This window comes from Halictus rubicundus, chromosome 2 (assembly GCF_050948215.1).
Source record: "Halictus rubicundus isolate RS-2024b chromosome 2, iyHalRubi1_principal, whole genome shotgun sequence".
In the NCBI taxonomy this organism is placed as follows: Eukaryota; Metazoa; Arthropoda; class Insecta; order Hymenoptera; family Halictidae; genus Halictus; species Halictus rubicundus.
In genome coordinates this window covers 24,565,267-24,588,622 of record NC_135150.1, presented here as the reverse complement: position 1 = coordinate 24,588,622, position 23,356 = coordinate 24,565,267, and the positions used below count along the sequence as shown (strand labels likewise).

General features: G+C 42.1%; 2 protein-coding genes across 3 annotated transcripts in view; one reads left to right on the top strand and one right to left on the bottom strand.

Annotated features, from left to right (window-relative positions):
* Positions 1-19,564, top strand: part of Nudc (nuclear distribution C, dynein complex regulator) — a 177,034-nt gene extending 157,470 nt beyond the window's left edge. Inside the window, exons 5-7 of the mRNA XM_076806161.1 lie at positions 17,986-18,180; positions 18,697-18,899; positions 18,999-19,564. Of these exons, the coding sequence (XP_076662276.1) occupies positions 17,986-18,180; positions 18,697-18,899; positions 18,999-19,050 (450 nt within the window). The 3' untranslated portion in view covers positions 19,051-19,564. The remainder of the gene's footprint in view (positions 1-17,985; positions 18,181-18,696; positions 18,900-18,998) is intronic.
* A 567-nt stretch (positions 19,565-20,131) lies between these two features.
* The window catches only part of LOC143365721 (uncharacterized), a 35,231-nt gene continuing 32,006 nt past the window's right edge, over positions 20,132-23,356 (bottom strand). For both annotated transcript variants that reach the window (XM_076806150.1, XM_076806152.1), the window contains exons 5-11: positions 23,173-23,274; positions 22,823-22,956; positions 22,503-22,633; positions 22,229-22,428; positions 22,025-22,159; positions 21,171-21,395; positions 20,132-20,633 (exon numbers count right to left, since the gene is read on the bottom strand). In XM_076806150.1, coding sequence (XP_076662265.1) covers positions 20,340-20,633; positions 21,171-21,395; positions 22,025-22,159; positions 22,229-22,428; positions 22,503-22,633; positions 22,823-22,956; positions 23,173-23,274 — 1,221 coding nt within the window. In that variant the 3' untranslated portion in view covers positions 20,132-20,339. The remainder of the gene's footprint in view (positions 20,634-21,170; positions 21,396-22,024; positions 22,160-22,228; positions 22,429-22,502; positions 22,634-22,822; positions 22,957-23,172; positions 23,275-23,356) is intronic.

Genomic DNA, 23,356 nt, shown 5'->3' with positions numbered 1-23,356 from the left:
TCGGTAGAGAGTCAGTCGAGAGAGTGTCAGTCGGTAGAGAGCCAGTCGAGAGAGTGTCAGTCAGTAGAGTGTCAGTCGGTAGAGTGTCAGTCGGTAGAGAGTCAGTCGGTAGAGAGTCAGTCGAGAGAATGTCAGTCGAGAGAATGTCAGTCGAGAGAATGTCAGTCAGTAGAGTGTCAGTCAGTAGAGTGTCAGTCGGTAGAGAGTCGGTAGAGCGAGAGTTAGAGAAGCGAGAGTCGCGAGCGTTATAAAAGTATTAAATATCGAGTTGTCGAAAGAGTACAAAGGACTATAGTGAAATCGGTATGACATCACTCCACCCGATACGTCACACCTAAGACGTAGGAGTTTCCTTTAAAATATTCCTACACATGCAATATTGAAGTTAAAGGAAGAACAATATTCAGTTAGAAAAATATCAATAGTTGTAAATAGAAGCGAGTAATTATAAACTTATTTAAAAATCCTGAAAATTACGGAAAGAAGAAGAGTTTTGAACAGAAAAACGTGCGGCATTAAGAACAGCATCAAATTCGAGCCTCCATTTGCTCAAAAATTAGGTACAGATTCTTTTTCACCGAGTCTCGAATAATACTAACCTCTTGCTTCAGCGAACCTTCGCTGTCCGATGATCCTAGCTTCTCCGTTTTCTGACGTCAGTCGATATTAAACGCGTTAAGCGATCTTAAACCGCGTTTTAAACTGCACCCGCACGGCCGAAGGAAAAATCGGCCGGTTAACGAGTCAAAGAATTGCGCGCAAGTGGATGTAGATGCCCGAAGGCCGTCGACTGCGCTCTAACAAAAATCGCGGAGCGAACACGCTGGAACATATTGCAACCGGGCTTTCCATCATTACTTAATCCCCGTGGTATCGCTGAACCACGCTCACTCGGACGATTAACAAAATTACAAAACAGCCGGTCGGCCGCGAGAAGCGGAGAACTTACGGGCGAAAATAATGCAAAACGTTCGGTATCTATCGGCTGTATCCGTGACCCGGGAACACCGAGAACTCGTAATTTCTCTGATCCCATAGTCAGCGGCTATGGCAGTTACATAAACGTCGCGGTTTCCCTGACAGACAACTATCATTGTCTCACCATAGACCAGACTGTCATTTAGCTGCACTGTCGGTTCAGAGTGAACCTTTCAGATTTTTTTTTTTTTTAAGAAAACCGTACATAGTTTCGTACTTATTTTTGGGACAGTTACTTACCGTTAGCTGGAGTATATGGTGTACTTTTTTCATGCCAAAATATTTGGAATTGTACGAGTTTTTTTTCAACAAAGTCCTTTTAGAAGAATGAAAAATGTCTCTAGCACGATTCCAGTCGTTTGAATTATTGAAATAACGATAATGAAGTAGCTTTTATATTAGAATGGTGTATACGGTGTAAATCGTAATAGATAATAATGTTGACACTTAAAAGTTTCTTAAAAGGAACGGGTAATAATTTGTTTCTCTCTTTCATAGTTTTGAAGACGTACAGGAATGTTGTGAGACGCCATTAAATTTTTAAGGATGTCGTTACTCTGGAGAATGAAACAGTCGTAAAATAAATAACATGACTCTTCTGTCTTATGCTTGCAGAGCAACAAAATTGAAAACCACTACAATTTTCATGTACCCAAAGGTTCCCAATACATTAGGATTTAGAAACAGCGCTTACCACGCATTGAAGTCTCTGAAAGTACAGTGATGTCTCTATATATGTCGCCAACGCCTGGATGATAAACGTCGCGGAATTATCCCCACTACCGCGAGGTATACTCGGGTATGTCTCCTGCACGATACCCGACGCTGGCAAGTCCCGTGTTGTTGACATATATCGAGACTGTACTACGAGCTATGCCTTAGCGTCAGTTTACGCCGAAAGCATTTAGTTCGCCTGAATCATGCTCATCCGAATAACCGGTTTGAATGTACTCGACAGAACGATGTCGCGTTAAACTTTTGTTGTACTAAAGGATTAGAAAAAGTGAAGATCGAAGATTTCGGATAACGTGGAACCGATAAGTCTGCAGACTTTAAGCCGGACGCATAGATGCACGCGCCGCGAGTATCTCGTCGCATCTCTCTATGCAAGTCTGCATCCCTCCGTCGTTGTTCGCGGTGCACGTGCTCGCGTGTGAACGCAACGATGTTCACCTGTGCCGATCGCACCTGTGTGCGCAGCGCATGCAGTCGAACGAACGCCGCGAGCCTCATCGATCTTCCCTGTCCTCCTCGTTATTCTCGCTTTTACCTCGATCCCCATCCGAGAAAATCGCGGATCGACGAGATCCTCCGCGCTTCCATATCGATATTTAACGATATTTAAATCGCCGGCACGACAACCGGACATTTGCACTTTTAATGAGCGCTCCGGGAATCGTAAATCGCCTCGTTCCACCGTTTCTTTTTTATTCCCGCCTCCCTCGTGGATTCCGTTGCGGTTTCGCCGGAGAATCTCTCGGTGATGTCATCCCTAGACTATCGGTTATCTCGCTTGACTCACCGGTAATTAGCCCGAGCGTAATTGTAACGGAGCAAGAACTTCGCTCTGCGAACCGGTGCGGTGCATGGAATATTAATTCGCGGACTGCGTTTCAATGCCGCGGATGCTGTACCTCGGGATTAGGTGAATAATTTATGCATTGAATGTGCATGCGGTTTAGGTTGACTGGTTGCTGCTTTTTCTAATTGAAAATCTTTAGACGGAGTTTATTCGTGACGTTTATTTCGTGTTTTAATGAAAGTTGAAACTTAATCGCGACTGGTTATTAAATCTTATTTTCATATGGTTACAGTGATTTTTCTATATATGTCGCCAAGACCTGGACGATAAACGTCGCGGAATTATCCCCACTACCGCGGGGTATACCCTGTGAGGGAGTGGAAACATAACACGGCTCGGGTATGTCTCCTGGACGATACACGTCACTGGCAAGACCCGTATTGTTGACATATATCGAGAATTCACTGTAATCATGTTGCTCAAGGCTATTCAGTTTTCTAGCTGATTTATATTCATTTGTAAGGAACAATTTCTGTCTTTTATAGATTTGAAGATGGAGGTTAGAGGAAGGTAGTGAGTCACTAGATCACTATAGGGGTTGTTTTTATATTGCGAGACTATAAATTGCCTGTCACCTAGTATTGATCGCATACCAGCCCACAAAATTGAAAAAAAGATCACAGTCTTCATATTTTCTACGCAGCTTTACAAATTTTAACACTAAAACCTACCAAGCACAAAACATATGAAAGCGAAACGTCTTATAGAAGGGAGAGGATCGAATTTACTTAAACTTTGTACGATTTTCATTATAACAAGTGCTTAAATAAGCATGCCAAGTCAGTAATTTCCAATGAAAACGTTTTTATGATTTCAATAATTATGAAATAAAAACCGTTTTGACCGTGGTCGGTTTAATTAAAAGATATCGCCTACCGCGCATCGAAGTCTCCGACCTCATTCCTTACTCCACTCAGAAACGCGAAATACATTCACTTAAATGCACTCGTTCAGATACAATGCAAATCAGACCTGCATTCGTATAGCATCGGTGATAACATAAGCGCTAGTAATTTTTTCTTCTGTCTGTTCGAACAACGAATACACCACCTTGAAGTTTACCTTCAGCGCGAAGTCACAATCGAGACAGCGGCTTAGAAGCGCAGCCAGCGAGGTGGAAAGCATGATGCACACCGTTTGCGACACAAAGAGTTCGGGATGCGCCGTAGAATTCGTTATCGACCGCGGCAACGATCGTCCCGATAAATGCAAATGCGCCGTCATTCGAGAGCACCGGCGTTGAATGGGACGCTATTTAACGATCGCGTCGATAACAACGATCCCAAGTTAACGATAGTCCCACGACCATTGTTCCGCGGCCCCTTATCGCGCCCAGTCTCTTCCGCGAAAGGACTCGCCGGCTCTAACCGACAATACGAAACGGAGCTTGACAATGAACGACTGTCCTCTGACAATAAGCGAATTCTTCATCGGCTGCGTCGTCGAATTCGAGCTCTCGGACGAGCCGGCCGATATCGCTAGCATCGGTGTAATGATCCAATTAACGTCGAGGACTGGATCTCGTTGTTTTTGTCCTCGCTGCGATTCGTTCCCTCGCCGCGGCTGTTTATCGTGATTTATTCGCGTGAAAGGGAGGAAATTACGTCCTTGCGCGGACCGAGAAACTCCGCGGCGATCTTATTTTTATATTTTAAAAAGACCTTTCCCCCCTCCCCCCCTCTCTCGATTACTGTGAAATTAACTCTACGGAGAAAAAAAGCATGAAAAGACTGAAATTCGTATTTCCGAACCTGAGTCCTTCGTGAGATACACCGGGGCGCTGTCTGTACCACGCAATCATACCGCTGATATCTCTGGAAATGTTAATTTATTTATATTAAAATTTAATGTATTATGCCAGTGCAAAATTTCGTACCCGATGTCGTATTAGAATACGTGGATTTTGGACTGACCTAATAGATGTACATCCAAAATGTTAATACGTTTCCATTTAACCCTTTGACTGCGACGCACTCTCGGAGAGTGACAGACTACAATGAATTCTCGATATATGTCAACAACACGGGTCTTGCCAGCGTCATGTATCGTCCAGGAGACTCTCGAGATTCGTGGCCTCTTACGGGGTATATAACGCGGTAGTGAGGATAATTCCGCGACATTTATCATCCAGATCTTGGCGACATATGCAGTGAATTCTCGATATTTGTCAACAACACGGGTATTGCCAGCGTCATATATCATCCAGGAGACATACCCGAGCCGTGTTATGTTTACATTCCTCGGCGTCCGAGGCCTCTCGAGATTCGTGGCCCCTCACGGGGTATATAACGCAGTAGGGAGGATAATTCCGCGACATTTATCATCCAGGTCTTGGCGACATATATAGAGAAATCACTGTATTGACAAAAACGGTGCCCGGAGATTTGAACTGAACAATATGAAGACAATTGCCGATATTCAATTGCTATTTTACATGGAACGATAAACTCCATGTTGAAACAATTGGTAAAACAGTAAAGGTGTTACAGAAAAAAATGTGGAGGGCGTATATTTACGTCTTTCGTGTGTATTGATAAACTTGCGAGGGCGTATATATACGTCTTTCGTAGTCCAAGGGTTAATAATTGCTCCAGTTTCCTCCATTAGCGATTATAGTGGTGAATCATTTGATTTTCTGTGCTTTCTACTAATTTTTCTCATGGAACAAGTAACCCCTACGATTTTGTCACCATTTAACATTTTTAACTTTGACACACATTTTTCGTGACGTTTTTGCTTCGTAGTAGGCGAAACATTTTTAATGAAATTTGTACCTGGTGACCTGGTTATTCATGCATTTTGTACATACGTGGCTTTAATGTTTGAAATATTTACTCTTTTGCAAAATCCATTTTCCTCCAATTTTCTTAATCCGTCATCAGAATGTACTTTTGATCCACGCATGTACTTTTTGTCAAAATACCAGCTGTACAAATTAATTCTTAGCCCTTTCTTCTTCGTAAGTTTATTGACTCTTTACTGCCAATCAGAATACATTCGAAGTAACGTAACTGCAATACGATGGTTGCAAGATTTGGATTTAAAACAAAGTTCCTACCGAGGGCCAGGAATGAATTTGTACACCTCATTAATTTTTACAGCGTCGCCAGTGTGCTCTTCTAGGGTGGACTGTATCAAACGCTTCGGTAAAGAGGCACGCCTATTGTAATTAAGACAGCGATTATCATAACGACAATAGTGCGGTGATATCAACGACGAAACCTCCGAGTTCCATTTCGCGTTACTATGTCAATGTCTAGCTAACGCGTTTAACCGTACTATTCATCGACTGCAGGCCTGCACGGTGAATACTAAACCTGAAGACAGCCTTCGTTCGAGCCTAATCTCGAGTCGTCGAAATGGTAACCGAATGGCAACCGGGGAATCATGTTCGGAGCGGCGTTTACCGTCGTGTTTACAGCTCCGAAGTATTGCCTCGAGTTAGGCTCCGCGAGAGATTGTTGAAACTACATTCGCTTGTCGACAGGTCCTATTTTTTCCCTCCTCGCCGGTGATCCTCTCGAAACGACGCCTCCTGTCCGAGCCTGAAGAGGGCACAATGCTTTTCCCTCGCTACTTGCGTCGATAATTGTTATTATAGACGCCGGGTCAAGGACTGTTTTCGACGGAGACTTGTTTACCTCTCAAATGATCGATCGAGTGGCAACGTTCGAGGCTCTTGCCAATGTTTTTGGGACACTTGGCCATCGGATGTCGAACCTGGGTCACTCGGATAATTTATGCTATTTAATTATCGATCGTAAGTGTGTCTAGCGTGAGCGATGGAAAGGAAAGAAGAGATTTGAAAGGCGAAATTGAAGGCTGAGGTCGCAGGAAGTAATTGTAAAAGGTCCCATTGTGGTTTAAAGACGAGACATGTTCGCTTATCAATCTCTATAATAATACAATATATGATTACATCGAGGAATTATTGTATTCGTGAAAGGATGGAGAAGGTCTCCTTCATTTTGGTTACATCAGACTTCGGTTTTTAGGGAATTACTATTTTAAGAACAACTTGTATGTTCTTTTTTTTTTTTCTCTCTCTCGGTGGAATCACCGTTTTAGGAGGTATTCTTTGGCTTTTAGCTTTCGGCGGGAGTTCATCTTGTTTACAGTGACCAAACATAATTAATAGGATCCTCTCTAGCGGTATTAAGTTCTTACGAGTCAAAGCAGCTTCTGGAGAGCGTCATTAATCAACAGGGAAATAGAGAAGTCAACGTTCCGCTGTGGAGTAGATCATCGGAATGACTTTCGTGTTTAAATGGAGATCGGTGAATACGTGTTTCGTTCTCGCTAGTCAGGACATCGTCGGTCTTTTTTCGACGATGACGAGGAAGCGTGGATCTGTCTGGAAGCATGATCTCTCAACTATCCTAACCATCGGAGAGAAGCTAGTCAGTCTCCTTTTAAATCGTACTTCCCAAAAAGGAATTCTCAAACCACTTCGAACGACCAAAACTATTCTAAAAAATTCCGAAAAAATACTGTTGGTCATTGATCGTGAAAAGGTTTGCTAATTCTAAAATTTTAGGTTGCTAATTGAACGACACTCTTTCACATCTTTTAGCATCTCATAAAAATTCTCATTCCTCTTAGGACATCTTAACAAATGATAACTGAACAGCTCTATTCAAAAGAAAATGCCAAGTTGTTAAAGTTAAGAAACATTTCAAATTAATTTCAAACGAATGCTAAATGAATCTTCCTCTGTACACAAGATTAACCCTTTGCACTCGAGTGGCGACCCTGAAGGGCCACTAGAAATTGTTGTGGCATTATTTCAAACGAACACAAAAAATATTACAAAATTTGTATTTAATAGATTACTCAACATTCAAATATTATATGTGGAAATCGGATCGGTTTCGTATGAATAAAATTAAAATATTCTAAGACGGAAGAAAAATGTAGTTTTACAATTAAAATGGCGCCGAGTGCAAAGGGTTATAATGTTATGACGTCCCTAGCAACCCTAGGATGTCGTTGCAGGATTAATTTACCTGCGTACAACGTCCAACAAATGACAATCTTTTTTGATTTTGAAGAGTATTTCACAATCTGATCTAGAATCAGAATTGTAATTTCGAATCGTAATTAGCGAATTTCGCGTCGAGAACGTTTCCGTCCGGGGTGACGCAGGGTTAGCTAGTTAGGCAAACTAAGGGTACCTCGTGACAGCCATGCGAAAAAGCACGTCGACTCCGGTATAGTGAGTAACGATCGAGCTATTCGATTGCGCAACGCTCGGCGAGGTATACGGGCGCCAGTTTCTCGATTGTCAAGGATTCCGGCGAAGCGCCAAATAAATCGGTTCCCGACGCTACAACCTTCGAGTATCGGCCGTTGAACGGGGTCCTCGCTCTATGTGCCACCATGACGCAGCGGTTCTTGTACGAAACGAAACGTCTGCACAGCTTGGTTTCAACATTAGAGGATGACTGTATTCGTTTCGCGAGTGACGCGGGGGAAGAGTGACGTCAGGGGGTGAAGAACTTCATCTTTGGCCCAGTGAATCATTTTTACGAAGAGAAGTGGAATTCATCTAAATATTGCCTGCTGAACAGTTTGCATAATGTTTCTGAATTATGGAACTGTGCTTAAGAGGTGAAAATGATCATTTTCTTCTGAATGACAGTCTCAAAGGACATTGCTAGACTGTGTCCTTTCGTTTCTTAATTTCTTCCATTATAATTTCTTCATTTCTCATTTCTTCAATTTGAATTTCTTCATTCCTCATTTCTTCAATTATAATTTCTACATTTCTCCTTTTCTTTATTTCGCGTTCTTTCTTTTCTCATTTATTCATTTCTTAATTTTTCCACTTTCATTTATTATGTCTATCTTAACACACAGTACACAAAAAACGCACAAAGCACACGCACTATACCCGCAAAACACACACGAAACAATCAACAGCTGTGCCATCGAAGGATGTTAGTTCCATTATATTTGTTCTGGCCGGTACAGTAGGACGTGACACGGAATGGTAAGGGGATCCTATAGTCCCCCAAACGTGAGACAGAAAAAAGAATTAAGTGATTGGTCTACTCCTATATGTACCTCGTCTGTGGTACAACTAACAAAGATTAGCACTGATAGCACTGTTCAGACAAACCGAATTTACAATGGTGCATTTTGTTAATATTTGTCGTTACAACGCATAACTTTTGAACCAGTCAACTCCTCCCATTAAATATTGGGTTTCTGGCATCTTCTCGTCATGATCTACAAGATTATATAAAAAAAATTTTAAAATATCTCGGTTCCCAAGGTGAAGCTTAAGCGACGTAATTTTTATTATGATATAGTCACAAACGAATGAATGTATATAACACTTTGACTGTCACGTCAGTCATATATGCTTGACAGGATTTTTCTATCAAACTTCACTTTTTCGACAAACATTTTTTGTTAGAATTTATCCAGCAAACCAAACCTCGTTTCATGCCCTAGTAATATTAAATAAATTATTCTGATTTGGTTCAAGCATTGGTATGGCAACCTGTTAACACCTTCCTGCAGAAGCGCCTTCGTGATTTTAATAATCGAAGGTTATTAAAATAGTTTTTGTAGCTTCACAGTTCTAGCATTGAAGGCAGACAAACAACTCGAAACTGGGACGTTCTTCTGACGAAGATTAATAGTTCAAAGAACTTGCTCTTCAATTGCGGTCCGAAAGGCAATTCGATCTTCAATTGCGGTCTGGGAGAAGAACTCGATCTTCAATTGCGGTTTGCCGTCGACCGATTTCCTTTTTGCCGATCCGAAAGTTTACGTCTGTATTTACACTATCCGAGCCGGTTCCCGCGTCCCTAACTTGTCCTAATGAATTTACCAGCGTCGCAGGATTTCTGTGGTTTCTCCATCGCGCCTCGGTTCGCCGGACAATAAACCAGTCGAGCAGAAAGGTATCATCAAATTGTTCATGATGTTACTAGAAGTTGCGCCCGGCTGACGCGCCGCGCTGCGCCGCGCCGCTTCGAATCGCGCGTCACGGCCCCGCGGAACGTTCACTCGAACGATCGCGGAGCGAAGCTAAACAAAGTAACGTTCTCATATCGTGTCATTTCGTTAACGTAATCGCTTCTTTTGTTCTCTTAAATTCAAGGCTGCGTTTCAGCACCGTGGACAGCGCTGACACGCCGCTACTTTCTTAATTGTTTTCGCTGCGGAGAGCCGGCTCATTGTTCTCGGACGTGTTTACCCTCGGGCACGTCGCGTTTCCTGTGCTAATTAACGACTAGGATTTTGTGGGATAATGGACGGCTGTTTTCTGTACCACTGCAAGCTCTTTCGAAGGTCCGTTATCTTCGAAATTCGAACCTTTTTATACCGATTTTTGCGATCTTCCATTCTTCAGATATTTTCTCAGTGAGATCAGACTGAGAACTGAAAATTTGCAAAATTTATATTCCTTCTATTCCTACTCAGCATTGATAGCTAATTTAGATTTGCCACGTCCCACGAGGCTCACTTTTCCAGACTTCTTTGCGGTAATTAATTTTCTTTAAATTGACACTTCGAAAATTTAAATTAGAAGAGAGTGATCCACTTTTCTGCAACCTACGCTTATCGCCCTATACGTTCAATTGTTAATTCAGCTAGGTCACAGACAATCTCAAAAATCGTACTTTTTAGTTTTTTACAGTATTCTATACTCTGTACAGGATCTCTGAAATTCTCTCTAGGACTCTCAATCTTTCCTTTTTTCGAGCAAACAAACATTTTTGTTTTCAAATTAACCCAGCAATCTGATCCAAATATTGAGCAGTAAATATTCAATCTTCTGTAATCATCGCTTATCTCCACTCTCAAATAACGCAATCACATCATATTCAAATCCAAAAGTCTCATTTCCTATTTTTCTACACAATTCTTTAGATTACTTCAGAATATCCTTTGCATTCTCCATAGGAAATAAATGGTTTTCCTTATACTACCTGAGCACGAAAGTTATTCTTCTGTAACCTCCACTGACCTCTACACTCTCGATTGCTAATCCAACTAAGTCACAATAAAATGAAAAAATCCCTCAGCCTGCTCTTCTCCAATGTTCTTAACCCCTTGCTCTACAATATCGAGTCAGACTCGTGATGAAAATTCTGAACAGAGTCTACTAAATATGTATGTTATTAATTTCCTTTAAACCGAAATAAAATTCTATTTTGCTGATACATAACGTTTGGAGAAAACATAGGCGTACAATAAACATAAACTATCTTCTTTCTTCTATGAAATTCTGAACGATGAAGAATTTCTAATCATTACAATCACAAAATAAATAGTAGTGCAAGGGGTTAACTGCCACGTCAGCAACATATGACAGTCAGTGATTTTTGACTAGGTTTAGAAATTCATTTTTATTGTGACGTATCCAGATGAACCGAATTTTATTAGGATCTTTAGAGTTCAGAAGAGTAGAGACAGCATATCCCCCACAATACATTATAAATTTCTAGTTTCGGTTTGATTAATTAAATTACACTGATTTCGTGAGAATCGTGAAACGTGTTAACAGAACACCTTGAATCGTCTTCGGAGCCCATGCGATCAATCTGGCACGAAAACAAATGGTTTCCCTCGGTTGTATCTTAGCGTCTAAACTCGACCCAGCGATACAGGATATCGCCTGATCATCGTCCTCGATCGAGGCTCGTTTGCAGCATCCGCGGATACGGGTCGCGATGATACAAGTTCAGAAAAACGCAGGAGACAAACGTTTATGACGACTGTTGCCGACGAAGAGTAAGGGGGAGGGGAGATAATGGGCACGAGGGAGCGTCGATTGAAAATTACAGGATCTCCCTTCGGTTGCAAATGGTCGGACGGCGTTCCATCGTTCCATCCTCCGTAAGCGGCGACCGTACATAATGACGCGGGCCCGCGCGTGCATATGGGCAGACAGCATGTGCGTATGATCTCGGAGCGGTTACAGGTGGATGGAACGCGCGCGTGATTTCGCAAGCACGCGGGACCTCGGATCGTCGATGCCGTCGACAGCCGCCTCCGACTTGCCTGCCAATGGCGGAAACATTTTATTGTTCCCCGGAGAGATATTATTACTATAATCTTCTCATTTTACGGCTACATTCAGTCCCAGAAGAGTCTGACTCCAAGCGTTCGAGAAATTCGAGGACCGGTCCGTTAACCCCTCGAGGACGAACGCTGACGTACAGTGATTCCTCTACATATGTCGCCAAGGCCTGTGCGATAAACGTCGCGGAACTATCCCCACTACCGCGGGCGATACTCGTGTTGTTGACATATATCGCAAGACCGATGTTGCTGACGTATATCGAGAATTCACTGTACTCGGAACTTCAAGGGTATAGTCTAATTCCCGAAGCTGCAAACATGCAATCTATGAAGTAAATCTGTTCATTTTCTTTTTTTTTTTTTTCATTTTTCCCCCCACTCGTAGACATGGTACAAAAACATTAACTAGAAACTTGTTGATTAACACCAGGTTTACGGAGCATTAAAACTGAGTATTTTACATTACTTTATACAAATAAGAAGTATGTGTCTGTCCAAGTTTTCAGCCATTTTTTAAATAATATATACCTAAGGAAATAAGTTTGCTGAGTAATTCCACGTAGATGGATCTTCACAATCTCAATAATCGTCAATTAAAAATATTAGAACCCGTCATTTTGACGGGCCCCGTAAACCTAGTGTTAAGTATGAGGATACTGGACGAAATTGAAAAATTAAAAGTTAAAACGCAAGCACAAGCGAGATTAAATGTAGACCGACCGCAAATCCTGACATAAAAGAAGTTAGTCTTAGAACAGGATCACAAGAAATACGTTATACGAGACAAAGTAAAAACCAGAAGCTCTTAACATCTCGACAGCAACACCCACATAACCAGTCGTTCCCTACAAACCATAAACCCGACTGGCAACCGTAACCAACCGGGTAATAATAACCGAGAATCATCGAAGATCCTCATAATCGCCAATCATTGCCTCTCGTAGGAGTCGAAGAGGACTCTTGCAATCGTCAGCGCCGTCGTATCTCGCGATCTACACGAAACGATCATTCGAAAACGAATGAACTCGTCGAATCGGCTACCTCGTCAGCTTCCCTTCCGTTTCCATGTTCTCGTCAATAAAATCATTTCGATTAACAACTGCTTATCAAGCAGCTGGGAGGTTTATGGTAAAGCGGAGTGCCATAAAACGAGCATTTGCACGATGCTTGCCGCTAAAGGATGATCCCGTCGAAAATAAGCTCTGTCTACGTCGCCTCTCCGAGAGATCGCGGATAATCTTCCCAGCCTCTTTGTGACGCGTTTCTCATAATGATATTCCACTTTGTTAACGACGGGCACAAACTCGGTAGCCATGATCCGTTTCCACGCACCGGTGCGCGCGCGCCCGTCATCGTCACGCTGGAAATCCAAGAACACGTCCGACACGAGGATGATGATCCCCTTGGATCTATCTAGCGTCTATCCGTCGCCATTTTTTTCTCTCTTTTCTCTTCTTATCCATTCCCCCCCCCCCTCTCTCTCTCTCTCTCTCTCTCTCTCTCTCGCTTTTATCCACGCCGAGACACGAACGATCGCGGTTGCGACACGCGACCGGCCACGCTCGATGGATCATCTAGGATTTCGGATTTAATTGTCGGGCTTAATCGCTCCCCACTATGGCCTACGGAGGACACACGATAATCACCGATTCGAGGTTTATTAACACGTTCGACTGCCGACGGTTGATCGCCGCTCGTGACCGGTAGCCAGCGTTTCCTTCACGGTCAATATTTTTCGGGAGATTTTTTCGCCGACAGGATCGTTAGCGTGTTGAATATTCAAATGTAATTTGCAATTTATGCTTTACCTGACGATCTCTTATGTTTTACATTTGAACTGTTAACTGTTTCCGTGGATGGTATCGCGCGAAACAATTGCGACCGTCGTACAGCATCCATCTCGATTCGTGTTCCTTCTCGAGAAATTTTATAATTGATTGTTTCTCGTTTCTCGAGAAATTCCAGCATTTCTCGAGAAATTTAAATCTAGGAAAATTCTTACGAATCTCATTTATTTTATAATACATGAATTCTTAAATTCTCTTAAATTCTTATTTAAAACTTTAGAAATACTGAATTGAGTGATGAGTTTCTTGTTGTTATTAAAGAAGAAATATCTCAAAGAAGAGACAAGATTGTTGTATCCCTTGTGAAATATCCGCATAATCCAGAATCTCTGCAAAAAGATTCAGAAGATACATTTTTTTATTTAACATCCAAGACTGATATGTATAAAATGGCGAAACAAATTCTAAGCAGACTTTTTGGAAAATATAACAATGATTCTTATGAAAATAGTGAAAAACTTTCAGATTCTCAGAATGAGGAACCATCACTGGAAAAACAGTTAGAAATTGCAGATAGCCATCAAGAATTTAGTGTCAAGAGTTCAGCGGCAGAAGAAAATAAATTCCGGACTCTAACAAAGGAATTCCAAATTTTTGGGTCCACTGGAAAAAGGACACCCAATCTTCAGCAACTTTTGGATGTTCTGTATACGATAAAGCCAACATCCATACAAAATGAAAGAAATTTTTCTATGGCTACAGATTTCGTTACAAAAAGAAAAAGAAGTAGATTGTCTGATTCTACATTAGACGCATTATGCTTCTTAAGAAGTAATTTCAAAACAAAGGCGTAATGTTTCACTTTACAAAAGTTTGGTAAAAGTGTCCCAATATTTTTTCATTTTATTAAAAATTCTCGAGAAATATAGTCTTATTTCTCATTTCTCGAGAAATGAAAAATGTTGAGAACACTATTCTCGATCGTGTGACCCGATCTTCGCACACGATCCATCAACCCCGCGATCGCGTACAACAATCGAAGGCCAAGTCGAGAACCAACGCGATACATGTTACGCTTTTGCGTCGATTTGCTATTCAAATTTCATTCACAACTTCCTTTCGTAACAACACATTTTTCAGCGTTTACCATGAATATTTAGCTACACTCCGTGCATGTGTCTTTCTCTCTCGGAGAACAGATCGCCGACAGCCTGGACTTTCAATCGGCAGTCCTTGAAAACTCGATACAAAAACGCGGGATACAAAAATCCACCGATCGACGCGCCTAGCTAATAAATGAATATCTCGCAACCCGATGCACCTCGAACGCTGATTAATCAATTTTCCATTAGCATCAACGTGTCCGATCGCTAGATAATCCTCGTTCCCACAGAGGATAATCGAACTCTAATCATCCCCAGCGACAACAGAGTCGAACTCGACGCTGGACGGATCGGTAAAAGGAACGATCAAAAATTGTGGCCTCGTTGCGAAACGATTTCTGTCTGTCTCGGTTGCAAGAGCGACTCGATACTTTCTAGGACCAGGATTCTAGATCGAAAGGACTCCGGTTCGCTTCTGTTTCGATAGACGTTCGTGACCGGTCCACTCTTGACCCTGCCGAGGCCGACGCTGACCCGACACGTCGAGATCCAACGATACGGTGGATCAATTAAAACCAACGCACGATTAACCGAGGTATCCGAGGAATGCCTGACCTTTGGCTGCGTCGCCTTGCCTTTCCTCCTTCGTCGCCACGCGGAAAGCTCTCGTTTCTAAACCGAACAAGGTCGCTCCGCAAGGCTGCAGGAACTGGAGCATGATGATCCCCCCATCTCGCAAATGTTTAAGCTGTCAAGACATTAAAAAAAATATTTTTAGTTACTAAAATAGTGTACTAAAATGCTCCCAAAGTTTCAAGAAGATGGGTTCAACCCAGTGGTTACAATAAATTCCCAAAAGTTAATTTTCTGCCGATCCATCACGTTCCACAGGGATTGAATCCCTTTATCTTGCAAATGTTCAAGAAGACGCTCTAAAAAAAAATATGTTTAATTACCTGAATAGTGTGATAAAATGGTCCTAAAATTTCAAAATGATTGGTTCAACCGATTAGGTACACTAAATTCCTAACATGACCAAGACTCGTCGGCAAGGTTGCATCGATCCGTCCGAATCGGAATTGCATCACGATGATCTCGCGATCTCGCAAATCTTTAATCTGCCAAAACATGAAAAGAAATATTTTTAGTTGCTAAAATAGTGTACTAAAATACACCCGAAGTTTCAAAAGGATTGCTTCAACCCAGTGGTTACAATAAATTCCCAAAAGTTCATTTTCCACGATCCATCACGTTCCACAGGGATTGAATCCCTTTATCTTGCAAATGTTCAAGAAGACGCTCTAACAAAAATATGTTTAATTATCTGAATAGTGTGGTAAAATAGTCCTAAAATTTCAACATGATTGGTTCAACCGATTAGGTACACTAAATTCCTAACATGACCAAGACTCGTCGGCAAGGTTGCATCGATCCGTCCGAATCGGAATTGCATCACGATGATCTCGCGATCTCGCAAATCTTTAAGCTGCCAAAACATTAAAAAAATATATTTTTAGTTACTAAAATAGTGTACTAAAATACACCCAAAGTTTCAAAAGGATTGCTTCAACCCAGTGGTTACAATAAATTCCCAAAAGTTAATTTTCTGCCGATCCATCACGTTCCACAGGGATTGAATCCCTTTATCTTGCAAATGTTCAAGAAGACGCTCTAATAAAAATATGTTTAATTATCTGAATAGTGTGGTAAAGTGGTCCTAAAATTTCAAAATGATTAGTTCAACCGATTAGGTACACTAAATTCCTAACATGACCAAGTCTCGTCGGCAAGGTTGCATCGATCCGTCCGAATCGGAATTGCATCACGATGATCTCGCGATCTCGCAAATCTTTAAGCTGCCAAAACATTAAAAAAATATATTTTTAGTTACTAAAATAGTGTACTAAAATACACCCAAAGTTTCAAAAGGATTGCTTCAACCCAGTGGTTACAATAAATTCCCAAAAGTTCATTTTCCACGATCCATCAAGTTCCACAGAGATCGAATCCCTCAATCTCGCAAATATTCGAGCAAGACGCTCTAATAAAAATATGTTTAATTACCTGAATAGTGCAGTAACATGGTCCTAAAATTTCAAAATGATTGGTTCAACCGATTAGGTACACTAAATTCCTAACCTGACGAAGGTTCGTCGACAAGGTTGCGTCGATCCGTCGGAATCGGAATTGGAGCACGATGATCTCGCGATCGCGAGGACTCGAGGGTCTCTCGAGCGGAACATCGATCCCATGAATCGCGGTGTTGTTGCGGTAGGTCGCGGCTGTCCATGCGAGACTGCAGTTCGGAGAATGAAATAAAAATAGCGGCCGTCTCGTGCACGATCCTTGAACTCTGCCCTTAAAAATCCGCACCGACGTTTCCGGCGGCGTTCGATCGTAATCTCCGATTTAAATCGGCTCGAGTTCGGCTTAATCAGAGTCCCATTTAGGGGGAGCCGCTCGCTGGCTCGGTTAATGCGAGATCGTAATCTGACACGATGCTTTTTTTCACCTGTTAACGATCGTGTGTAACATTCCGGCGGGTCTCGTTGCATTCCTTCGGTTGTTCGCTCGCTCGACGCGAATGCATTCTTTAATCCGCGAAATATATTGTAACGATATTGGATCCGAGCCCGGACGCTGCGAGAGATGATGATTGCGTATATTAATTGGAACAACTTTTTGCGCGCGTTTACGTTAATGCGCCGGCGAACGCAGCCCGCGGAATCCACCTCTCGGAGTAAAATGGTTTTTAATTGTGATACGACCGGCGTCCTCGGTTGCACGGTTGCAATGATGTCGAGAAAGCCGGGATATTTATGCTGGTAATGATTTTTTTACACGCGTCTTAATTATTAGACCGTCATCGAAAAAATCGCGATACGGTAAGTGGGTCGGGCAGATTGCGCAAACCGAATAGCGTTAACGAGGTGGAGATTTTGGCCGGAAATTACCGAAGAAAACGTAACACACAGATGAAACAGCGTTTTATTATGGTTTTATACTGTCTTCATTTATTTACTCTTTTTTAGATCGTAACATTGATCCTCGTGTAAGAAATGATTGGAAACTTTTTAAAAAGGAGTGGACATGAAAAAAATTGAACAGAATCAAATTGTCATAATTAACGTGTTAAAACGTATTTGTAAACATGTTACTTACCAAACACATGTTAATAGGCTTCTCAATGGATGTACTACACCTACAACCAGATTATGCAGAAGTTAAATTTATAAATATTAGGGGCACCCATACGTCTTGCTTTTCTGATTGAATAATCCGTGTTGTCTTGTTCCTGATTTACATAATTAAATTCATTGGCATTTACTATGCATATTGCGAAATTCATCTGCATTAAATCAAATGAAATTTCGTACGAGTATCGCGAGAAGAGCATTGCTCATGCCTCTAACAATTTGAAACTATAACAGTCTTTTCTTTAGCGTCGTCTTGCGAATCGAGACGATAATTTTCGATCGTTTTGTGATTTCAGATCAGAGTCCGGCTGAAAGTGAACTTCTCCGTGCGACCACGAGACGTGACGGTCAATATCACGAAGAAGCACCTGACCTGCGTGGTCAAGGGTCATCCGCCGATCATCGACGGTGATTTCCCGCACGAAGTCAAAGTCGAGGAGTCGACCTGGGTGATCGAGGACGGGAAACTTCTGCTGATCAACCTGGAAAAGGTATGCTGCCGAAATCCCCGCGATCAAGACCTTCTCCGTTCGACCTTGCCGGAACAATCCGAAGACGCTATCGACTTGCATCATAGATCCCGAGCAAAGATACCGAACAGGCGAATAATCTTGACGCGGCCATGAACGATCATCGCGTCTGACGAGGAGCCTGCCCGAAGGTCCCACTTTACTCTTCGCTCTGTTAACGAGCCTCTGTTTATTTATGATTTAATTGACGGGGTTCGTTTGGACTTATTGTCGATCTCCCGATAATCCTCGATTTCACGGCCGAGCACGGGATATTTCACGGTTAATCAATCTCGTCGGCTGTCGAACCTTTGTTACTTACCCGCCTTTCACTGGACCAGATTCGATCATGTCCTCCCTCCCCCCCCCCTGGACTCGTAAACTATCGTCTTCGAACTCTCGACTTTCGGTACCAGGAAGATCCCGGCGACGATCGATTCCGAAACGAGTCGCAGCGTGAATGCTGTGTGCTAAGCGTTCGCCTAACTTTCTTTCCAGGTAAACAAAATGCAATGGTGGGCGCACGTGGTGACCAGCGATCCGGAAATCAGCACGAAGAAAGTGAACCCGGAGCCTAGCAAGCTCTCCGATCTCGACGGAGAGACCAGAGGCCTGGTGGAGAAGATGATGTACGACCAGAGACAGAAGCAGCTGGGCCTGCCGACCTCGGACGAGCAGAAGAAGCAGGACATCATTAAAAAGTACGACTACAATGGCCCACGGCGAACGGGGGATCATGAATCCACGTCGCCTAGGTGGTAGATAGCGATCTGAAGCGTGACGTTCGATCGTTTTTACAGGTTCATGGAGCAGCACCCGGAGATGGACTTCTCCAAGTGCAAATTCAACTGAACGGACGCGGATCGGGTGCTTGCCGGGTCATCGACGACCCGTGTGAAACGAACGCGATGACGACACTTGCCACTGTGTCAGCCAGCGATCTACTTCGTTTACTTCGTTCGATTGTCACCTAAAGCGGCCACTCGACCTTCTCCGCCTTCTTCTTTCTTTCTTTTTTTACAGTCTCAGTGAAAGATGGCACCCACGATCAGCTGTTGAACAGACGCCCGTGAACGATCGCTCGATCGCCGATCGACTTCCTCGTTTCCCTTCGGCCATTCCTTCGCGATCTTCTACTTTAGAATTTTCTCCCTCTCTCTCTCTCTCTCTCTTTTTTCGAGGATCGAGAAGCTGCGTCGAGCTGCACAAAACCGTATCTCACGAATTTTTTCACGAGTTTCGTATATCTACAGAAATGAAGTACGGGAGCGAATGAAGAGACGCTCGACAGCGTTTCCTAGTATGTTAAGGATTCCATTGGTTGGCACTCCTAATCCATGTTGAAAATAAAGCATTTTCTCTTTAACACAGTGTCTCTTTATCTTTACCTGGATCCTTCTCGTGGGACCATTCACTGACTAGACTGCAGGTTTTTATGGTTTTAATACAATAGGTTGAGACCCTTTAAAGATTCTAAGAATGTGAATATATCCTGCTCAATTTAGTAGGAGTATCGATACTAAACCTACCAGACAGTACAAGTGAAAGTATACAGCACTGCAAAATTGGTAAAATTGTATTAATTTAGATTTTGTACGGTCTTCAATGCAACATCCGCTTGAATAATGGAACTTATTTAATGGAAACATCTTTGCGATTGAAACGTCTTTAAAATAACAGTAAAATAAAAAATTGACCATTTGTCTGTGGTAGATTTTGTTTTAAAAACACGAAGGAATTCTTATATAGCTACTGTCTCTCCCAATTGACTTGGAACATTTTGATTTCGCATAAAAATCTACAGTCCAGTGAGATCCTGATGCATTACGATGTTTTCGATCATAAAATGGCACCCAGGTGAATAATAAATTACCCAGGAAGCTGAACTCGGTGACACAATATTAATAATCAAGATTTAAGGATCGAAACAGCGTTGAAACGTATCTACAATTTATTTGAATTGATTTTCTAGTGCCATTCTATGGTCAGATCAGAAATGGTCGATTTGTTTCTACAATTAATTGTCACACGATAAAATTACGGGTGATTGTTCCTTAAAAAACTATAATTAGTTCGTCTCCGAACCAACGAGATAACACAGGGCAATTGTTACACATTAAGGCACGCACAGTGTCCATGTTTTAATCGAAGTCGTTCGATTCCTTCATCACTCGACTGATCCAGCGAACGTAATTCGAGAGTCTCGCGTATATTCCGAATTTCCCGCGTTTCCCGCACCCTTCACCGAAACTGGTGATGCCGAAAATGGTCCATGGATGTTCGGGTTTTCTGGGATCTCGGCAAAGAAGAGGACCACCACTGTCACCAGCGCAGGAGTCCATTTTTCCACGACGGTAACCGGCGCAGAACATGTTGTCGGTGATCCTGTAGTCGACGTAGACGTCTCGACAGGCTTCCGAGGACACTATTGGTATCTGAAAATTGTATTAAATGTTTTTAGCATACAAAGATGTTGTACTTAAATCATCAAATGGCAATCAACCCCTTCTCTTATCATATCAAGTCAGATTCGTGGCGATTCTATTAAAAATTTCACAAGTATCAATATTCTTCGCGTATTCCGAGTGAAAATATATCCAATATTATATTTATTTTGTGAAATTACAATTGAAAACAGAAGCCAATCAAATTTTCTTTTGGTCAAAAGTCTAAAATATAATCTTTAAAACTATACAAATTTATTTTTCTACAATTTTCCTTCCACTTAAAAAATCTTAAATAGCCTGAAAAAAGGAAACTATAAAAATCTATTTTTTCTCCAATTTTCCTTATGGTCAGTTGAACAAATTCTTAAAAGAATGGCGGTTCTTGGTAAAAATACATTTCGCACGTCTGACTTGTAAAGATGTTCACGGAAGGGAGAGATTGAAATTTGAATGGGATTTGATTTTTTCAAAAATTCAATGGAGTCCCCGAGTCTCCATCTTGGTAGTTGGAAGGGAAAGAGGTACCTGAGCCTCGTGGAGAACGTCGGTACCAAAGTCGTCGGTGACTCGCGACTTTCCCCAGCCGATGATAGTGCACAGCTGATTGGCGGGTAGAGGTTGGTTAGGCGCTGGCAGACAAGCGATTCCTCTCGAAGGAGACGCAGCCAAAGAGAATGGCAGACGCAGCATCGCTATGTCATTGTCCACGGTGTCTGCGTCGTATTCAGGATGCACTTTAACTGAGTCCACCTGAATGGACAATAGCGAAGATATTAGACATTGTAAAGTCAACTTCTTCTTCGTTGAAATCTTTCACTGGCTCTCGGTGTCTTCGAAAGTTCAAACGATTCTGCACAAACGAGCCTCGCAAGAGACCCTTTCAAATCGAACAAGGTGCCATTCAAAATAACCACATAATTATTCGGAACAACTTTCACGTGGCTAAATTTGTCCGCATGTAATAAACTGCTAAATCTTTGATACCAAATGAAATCTTGATTCAACTCAATTCTTTTTATATTCAATTCTTCTTGAGTCAACTCAACTTTTTACTGAATCGATTCTTTTCGATTCACCTTAAATTTTTCTTGACTCGATGCCTTGTTCGGTTCTATATGTTTTATTTTACAATTGTTAGAATTGTAAGGATATTTCTGTGGATAATGATTGAGATAAATTTTGTTGTTGAAGCACGCATTATCAAAACAAAATATTGTAATAGATTAATGGAAAATCTAGACAAATTCAATCTTGTAGTCTTTGTGAGGCAACAGATGTCTGTCAGTTTTGGTGCTCGGTGGTTCGGTATTAAAATGGCCGTGAGGGGTGATGAGGTTAAGCATTGCAAAGGATTACACTATCTGTTCAGAGATAAATACCCTCAACTCCAGCTCGGAGCCTTCCTTGACAGTCAAATCATGCTCGCCGATGCGGACGTAGAGACGTTTCCTGATGCAGTGCGCCGCAGTCAGCACCCATCTAGGTGAGATCAGGGTACCTCCGCAAAAGGCTTCCTAGAGAAAGATCCTCTCTCAGCAAGACCGCTAAACCATCGCAACTTTTTCCATCCCGGCAAGACTTACGTGAAATCTATTCAATACTGCGACTTGCCAGGGCCAACTTCCGCGAATCGACGGCCTCCCACCGATGATCCTTGTGAAATAAGACAGCCGCGAGTTCTTCTGGGTACTCGCGATCCCGCATCTCCAAGCGTTCGGATTTTTCTCGGGGATGAAACTGTCGACCGTGTTGGGATTCAACTCGAACTCGTCTAGCACTATGTCTGAAAATGATTCGAAGGATGCACTTTCTGGTAACGTTGCAGGTGGGTTGTTGGATCGGAGGATGGTGTTTTACCGTCACTGTCTTCTTCTTGTCTGCCACGGATCTTCCGGTGAATCCATTTTTGGCAGAAGCTACCTTCGACGTAGCAGTAGGCGCTTTGTCTTATCACGTCGCGACCGCAAATCCCGGGCTTTTTGCACCACCTTCAACAAATTTAATAAACAGTCGTAGGTAAATATAATAGCAACGATTATGAGCAATTTAAGCAAATAATTCAAATTTTATTCAACTTTTTTCATTGGAGATTTTTTCAAATATTTCTTCCTCCTATCTAAGATTTTTCATTCAAATAATTCGATAAATGATTACATAGGGTTTTCAATGTTTTTTACCTGTGACGTTGCGTGGTGCACAGCCTCGTACACGGTGACCACTTGCTCCACTTCCCATAATGCCCCACGGACTTGTCTTTCACATCTTTGCCTCTTCTTTCGCCTTGCCTTGGCTCTGCTTCTTTTTTAGGTAGCTGAAGTCATTAGAATAATTTATTAACACTTGGACTGTCACATCAGTCGTACACAGGCGATCAATGTTGCTTCTCCAATTGTGGTCTCATTAATTTACATTGACTATGTAGGGGTTTTTTGCGGGGTTGCGTTCAGCAGTGAACGTTTTGATTTGATCCACAGAGATTCGGTATAGAGTATTGAAAATTTATAAACTATTTTAAGTGAAAATTAACCTGTACAACGTGAAACTTCTCCTTCCGTCGATGCCCTCGTCTTTGACGTTGCTTGCATCGCCTCCATCTTGCTTTCCTGTTGTGACGACAGGTGCGTTCCTCCTTTAAAAAATTAAATAACCACTTCGATATCACATAAAATTTATGAACAATAAATCTAATTGTAAATTTAGCGTCTCAACCT